The sequence below is a fragment of the Vollenhovia emeryi genome, unplaced genomic scaffold, assembly GCF_000949405.1.
Source record: "Vollenhovia emeryi isolate VEMERY1.0 unplaced genomic scaffold, V.emery_V1.0 DF939141.1, whole genome shotgun sequence".
NCBI lineage: Eukaryota > Metazoa > Arthropoda > Insecta > Hymenoptera > Formicidae > Vollenhovia > Vollenhovia emeryi.
In genome coordinates this window covers 1,105,108-1,111,774 of record NW_011967225.1, presented here as the reverse complement: position 1 = coordinate 1,111,774, position 6,667 = coordinate 1,105,108, and the positions used below count along the sequence as shown (strand labels likewise).

The 6,667-nt window shown below is 42.5% G+C and overlaps 1 protein-coding gene across 2 annotated transcripts; it reads left to right on the top strand.

Moving 5' to 3' along the window:
- The first annotated feature begins 106 nt into the window (after positions 1–106).
- Positions 107–6,667, top strand: LOC105566992 (collagen type IV alpha-3-binding protein). Of its 2 annotated transcripts, none has more exons than XM_012021473.1 (8): positions 107–678; positions 787–906; positions 1,169–1,406; positions 1,565–1,818; positions 4,503–4,670; positions 4,913–5,344; positions 5,428–5,560; positions 5,950–6,667. In XM_012021473.1, the coding sequence occupies exons 1-8, from the start codon at positions 406–408 to the stop codon at positions 6,075–6,077; spliced, it is 1,746 nt and encodes a 581-aa protein (XP_011876863.1). In that variant the 5' UTR covers positions 107–405; the 3' UTR covers positions 6,078–6,667. The 2 variants fall into 2 exon arrangements, with proteins under 2 accessions (XP_011876863.1, XP_011876862.1); XM_012021472.1 differs by having other exon boundaries at positions 108–678; positions 1,535–1,818.

The window sequence follows — 6,667 nt, the reverse complement described above, 5'->3', positions numbered from 1 at the left end:
TGGTTATACTGTGTCCATGGTGCAACTACACTATAGCAGCTCGCTATCCCCCTTCCTCCCGTCCACCCGCCCGCCCCGTCATTTTAACGCGTACTTGCGCGTAGTGCAGCGGCCCCAAGCGGCGCTTCCCTCCTCGATCGACGTCTCCCGATAAGAGTGGTATTTGACGTACAGGTTATGTGCGACAGTTGTCAGAGGCGATGCTCTGAGACGTCTCATCGCGCCGTGACCCGCTGACCCGTCCGACGTGTCCCCGCTCCGCCCGCCGCCCGGAGTCGTTGCTCTCGCGCGGCCCGCCGAATTGTCGCACGGGCCCCCGGACTCGCCTCCCAGGCGATGTCAGGAGGCGCTCCCGCAGCCGAGCGCCAAGTCGATTGAGATATCGCGTACGAAGACGGCCCAAGAATGGCCGACGAGGTGGTGGATACACCACGGGGTCTCGTTAACGAGGACACCGAGTGCATCGTTGACGCCGAGATCGACGGCGACGACGACGACTCCGACGGGGTGATAGTTCCGGAACTTCAGGGTACACTATCCAAATGGACAAATTACATACATGGCTGGCAAACTAGATTTATTGTACTCAAAGATGGTACTTTGTCTTATTACAAATCCGAGCAGGACAGCGGGTACGGGTGTCGTGGCTCGATTAGTCTGTACAAAGCTAATATCAAGGTGAGAGGTCAGATAGATTATATGTCGTGTCGCGCGATCACGCCCGGCGATGTAAACGCGAACGGCCCAGGCCAATGAGCGATTGCGTTAAGTTGTCCGTTTCAACAGGCACACCAGTTTGACGAATGTAGATTCGATGTGTCCGTAAACGATTGCCTGGTCTGGTATTTGAGGGCAAACAGTCCGGAGGAGAAGCAGCGATGGGTCGACGTCCTCAAGTCTTACAAGGTAACGATGCGCGATATGTTATCTTGGTATATTTTTACAAATACAATTATGTGACCGATATATAAATTACACGGCTACTATTTTAATAAGATTAATAATGAGATTGAATTTGTGTATCTTGAGTCCTGCAATTTGTCTTATTATCTGCGTGCGGGTAATAAAGATTTTATGTGACTTTTGGTTGATATTTGCAAAAATAGTGGACCCCACCGGGTCAGAGTTTGAGCACAGCGCACAGTAATCTTTGTTTGCCGCGAAACAGTCAGAATCCGGCTATGGCAGTGAGAACAGTCTCAAACGACACGGTAGTGCCATTTCGCTCGTGTCGAATACGCAATCGACGACGAGCGCGGGTAGCCTTACCAAGCGCGGCATTAGAGGGCTGAAGGAAAAGTTGGCGGAAATCGAAACCTTCCGGGACATTCTGATCAAGCAGATCGATACTCTGCAGAAGTACTTCGATAACTGCGCGGAAAATGCCAAGAACACTTCTAAGGAGGGTAAATAACTTTCAGCTTTTGCCCCTTTCCCAAGTACTTGGGGACAGACCTATGGATTTTAATTTATAATTGAGACTAGAGGAAGCCTGTAACGTATTTGACTAACTCTGTTGCGACAAATTTCGCAGAGAAAATAATCGAGACCATGTTCAATCCAGCCGAGCAATCGGTGGATTTCAAGGGGGAAGCGATAACTTTCAAAGCCACCAGCGAAGGGGTGTTGGCAACCTTGCAACATTGCATCGAATTGATGGTGCAGCGAGAGGATGCATGGCGCCGTAGATGGGAGAAGGAAGTCGAGAAGAAGCGCAAGTTGCAAGAACTGTATAAAGTCCTGAAAGATCAGGTTGCCATGCATCATAACGGCTCTCCGAGGCCTAGGGTCGTTATTCACGGCGGTCCCGATTACGAGGTTGGTTCGTTGGTTTTCTTTCTTTCTCGTCGTGTCACAATTTGTATTTTTGTATATTACGTGTGTATTAGTTTAGTACTGTCGAAAATTAGTTGCAATCTCATATTTCAACAATCTCACTCTTTAGTCAGCTTCGAAAGTTTTACTTTAAAGCTGAAAGACGTGAAACAAATAAATTGTGTACGTGGGATGAAGGTCGGGACTTGAACCAGAAATCCATTGATTACGAGTCGACCGATTTTGTCAAGCGCCACGTCTCATCCCAGATCTCTGTTGTGTTAAATTCTTATTTTATTTTGGTTATTCCAAAATTGTACACAAATATTTATAATTATACAACTATGTGATATGCAGGGTTGGGAAGTAACTCGTTACTTGTAACCAAGTTACAGTTAGTTACTTTTTTTGGTAACTCTAACTTCGTTACTTTCTCTCCATTTGTAACTGTAACTTAACTGCAAGTAGTAGAGAGAAAGAAAGTAACTGCAAAGTGACGATTCGTTACTTCTTGAGTAACTGTAATTGTAACGCCTTTTTAGAATTGGTAACTTGTAACTATGACTAGTTACATTTTTAAGGAAAAAAGCTGTAACTGTGACTAGATACTTTTATAAAGTAACTTTCTCAACCCTGATGATGTGCTGCTATACGTCGTAATAGACCAAAGAAAAGCGAGAAAAAATTGAAGAATGCAAAAGATTCTTTTGCACTATGTATTTCCAATGCTTATTGATATGGACATCGCGTATCTGTTGAAGCTGTATGTCCACTATATTGTGCAACACTTCAACAGCACGTAACTTACATAACTGTTAATATTGGGATTGACGAGTTTTTAAAAGATATAGGGACTAAATAGTAGGGATAAAACGAACGACTTGTGTGAAATTTGCTGAAGACATTTTTACTTTTAATTGGTACATGCAGGTCAAGCTGCCGCTACAAACGCTTCGAAGCATTTCTCTTCCGTTTTTACTGAACGATAGGAGAAGGAGAATAATTCGAAACATTCGAAGCGACAGCTTTACTGCAGCCATAATTACCAATTTTTGAGAAACTAACATCTTTGGACATTTTTGTATGCGTGACCAATTTTTTCCTAAATTCCTGATAACAAATCTTTTGTTATCACAAATACTTTCGTACAAAGGTATCTAGTTGTTTATTCGTGAAAAATTCTTTCTGACATCGCGTCGAACTTCTCTGCGGAGTGAGTGACATAAGTAACACCTATGTGCTAGAAAGTAAGAGAAATGTGTTTCTGACTATATTTCGCAATTATGAATTAGGTCACTACTTTGGAAATCTTTTATCCGCTCAAGTCCGCGGCGCACGATGCTCTTCGTCTGCTGGATTGCTTGCGTGCGCCTCTGCTGACTAGCGAGAGCCAATCGTGATATAGGCTGAAGTCATCTGAGCTAACAGTTTGCATTCTAATTGGCTTTCACCAACTAGAAGAAGCGCGCACGCGCGATCCAGCAGACGAACTGGCACCGCGTCAACCGCGTGCACGCTGGCTTTAGTATCCTGTAAACCACCAAGAGACACGGATTTGTGTATTTATTCCTCGTGTACATCTCTGTGTATCATTCCACTTGTATTGTTAAAAATCTTAATAATAGAAAAATGAAGTTTCTGGTTGAGGTATTGTTTTTCACAACGGACTTAATATTATAATTATTTAGACACTGTGAATTATATATTAAGTTAAATTAGGATTCCCAGCAGGGGAAGGCCGAGAGGGTGGACGCGCGCTCTTAATAAGTGCAAGAAAAATTGCATCGTACAGAAATATAAACCAAGAAATGACGAAACCTCTCGCTTATTAAGTATTTATGGCTGTGAGTCAAGGCTAATGTCAACTCTGCGTTTTAAAAAACTCACGATGTTCGTCACCCCTGACCTCAGAGCACGTGCAAAGTTCGTTGTGTCGATAATGGTTGCGTACATTTTGGACGTCTACATGTTGAAACACGTTATTTCATCTTTCCAGAACGTACCACGTGCAATAAAGATAGAATGACGCTCTCTGCACGTGAGCGCCCAGAGTGAATGCAGTCGATATTCCGATTAATTAAAAACAAAATGATGATTTCATTTTCAAAGATTTGTCGCGTGTTTTTTTGTAAAACATATAGTATAAATAATAATTAAAATTATTTATCCCCCAAAAGTAGAACAGTAGGCTTATGTTATTGCTATATTTGTTTCTCTCGAGGGGGAAACCGCTGACCAAAATCTTGTACACGCACCGGCATAAATGCTGTCCCTATGCTTGTGAGGTGCACGCACACAACTAGAGTCCCTGTAGTTGTGTGCGTGCACCTCACAAGGATAGGGTCAGGATTTATGCCGGTGCGTGTACACCAATGCCCACTAATGCCCAGTGGGCATTACTTTATCTTATTATCTTCTTTTATTTCATTTATCTTGTCTTATCTTATTTTATCTTTATAATGCCCCGGCAAGACGTAATGCCCAAAAAATGCCCTAGTAATGCCGCAAATCTGTACACCACAATGCCCTCAGCGGTTTCCCCCTCGGTTTCTCTTCATTATTTATGGCAGCCAACGCTAGAAAAAAAATAGCACACACAAGAATTTCCTTCAGTCTGTTCCTGGGATCCGTAGGCATTGAGATTACTTAGACTTCTTCCAGTAACGTCGTGAAACTTTCTTTTCAAGGAAGGTCCACACAGCGCTCTTTGTGATGAAGAATTTTACGATGCCGTCGAGACGGGTCTGGATAAAATCGAGGAGGAGAATCAACTAAGGGACCGTTTAAAACAGAAATCCGTTTCAATTTTGACGTCTCCCACCACAACAGCGTCTACGCACAGGCTATGGCCTGAGGTAATTAAATTTCGTTTGCGTTGCTCTGATTTTATTCTTATTGTTACCGAGAGTGTACTTATGCGACATCAATATGCATTAGTAACTCGATTTTTAATATGACAATAGCATAGAGGGTTAACATAAATAAATTCTTGATTGACGATAATTCTTAATATAACAACGATTGTTAATCATTTCTATCCTTGTGGTATAATTGAAACGCTTGCCTCTCTTAATTATTTTCTATTGCCAATTTGCAGATAGAGAGAGTTACGATGGAGCAGTTACACTATGCTCGGCTCGGCGTAGGTGGAGCGGGTGGCTGGCAGTTATTCGCCGAGGACGGTGATATGCGAATGTACCGGCGGGAGGAGGAGGCTGACGGATTGGTCGTAGACCCTCTCAAGGCCTGTCACGTCGTCAAAGGAGTAACCGGTCACGAGGTCTGCGAGATATTCTTCAGTCCCGAATACAGGAGCGGTTGGGAAGCTACCCTGGAGGACATGGCGATCGTCGAGAACATCTCCAAGGACACGCTAATATTTCTGCAAACGCACAAACGTATCTGGCCGGCGAGCCAGCGGGACGCGTTGTTCTGGTCGCATATGCGCCGGGTGTCCGATGATCAGGATCGCGACGCACACGATCTGTGGATAGTCTGCAACCACAGTACTGAATATCCCGATTATCCTGTACATATTACGCATTATTTGATGCAGAAATTTCTTTAGAGTAGATTCCAGTTGAGGTTTCTAAGTGACATTAATCGTTTCAGCCAAACGCGGGAAAATGCGTGAGAGTTTATCTGACAGTTTGTCTTGTATGCCAAACATTTATCGATCCCCCGAAGGATGAGGAGGAAATAAAGAGGGAGAATATTACGTGTAAGATAACGTACTGTTCAGTTGGTGAGTATATTGATGTTCAATAACTTAGTCACTCTTTTGTTAGCTATCGTAATTAACAGCTTGTCGACGGGTGACGTGAATTGGCGGCTTTCACTTGTATAAGGATATTATAAAGACAGCTATGGGAACAGGTTTATTTGTATAGGTGCATGCATATTTCACACATGTAGATCCCAAAAATGAGCGGGAACTGATCTGTCTTGCGGTATACCGTCAACAATGTGTTAATATATTTAAAATGTTTCTGTAAAATTTTCTGACTGACATTGTTCATGTACTCTCGATCGAATTTACTCACGTCAGAGCGTCATGTTAATCCTGTACAAAGTTTAAGTATCCTTGTATTTATGTATCTCTTCGTGCGTGTACAGTTTGATTTTGAATTTCAGTCAATCCAGGTGGCTGGGCCCCGGCATCCGTTTTACGGGCCGTTTACAAGAGAGAGTATCCAAAGTTCCTCAAGCGTTTCACGAACTTTTGTATCGATCAATGCAAGAATAAGCCGATCACATTCTGAATGTGACTGATAAGAAGAAAGAAAGAAAAAGAACTTCAATGTTTTCCATCCAATTCCTTATTCACTATCTCGAAGTGTCTTCACGTGATTACTGTAAAAACAAGTTTGTATTGTTACATACTGTAGGAATTGTAGAACGGCCATTACGACGTAAGAGTGATACCGTTTTGTATATTACCTTTTTCTTTTTTTATTTGCTTAAGATAATCGACTTATATAGCTTGCGAATGCGGGGGGGGGGGGTGAACCGTTACGTTAAAAGCCATTTATGATATAAGTGAGTGTACAGCAATTACGTACACTCGGAAAAAAAAATCGACTTCGATAAAGCACGCGTGGCTGCAGCACCGTTTACAGACTTTCCCTTTTCTCTTTAAACAGCCTGTTATATTTGTATACAGAACGCTGTCGCAGAATCCAATTGTACAAATCTTTAACGAAAATTGGATGCATATACATTTATCTCTTGTTACACATTGCAATCTAATTAAACGCTGAACTGTATGATACCAGATTATACTGTTATTTTTATTCGTACATAAAAATGTGTACATTGCTATGCGATATAAAGGTCACATGGAAAAACGTAA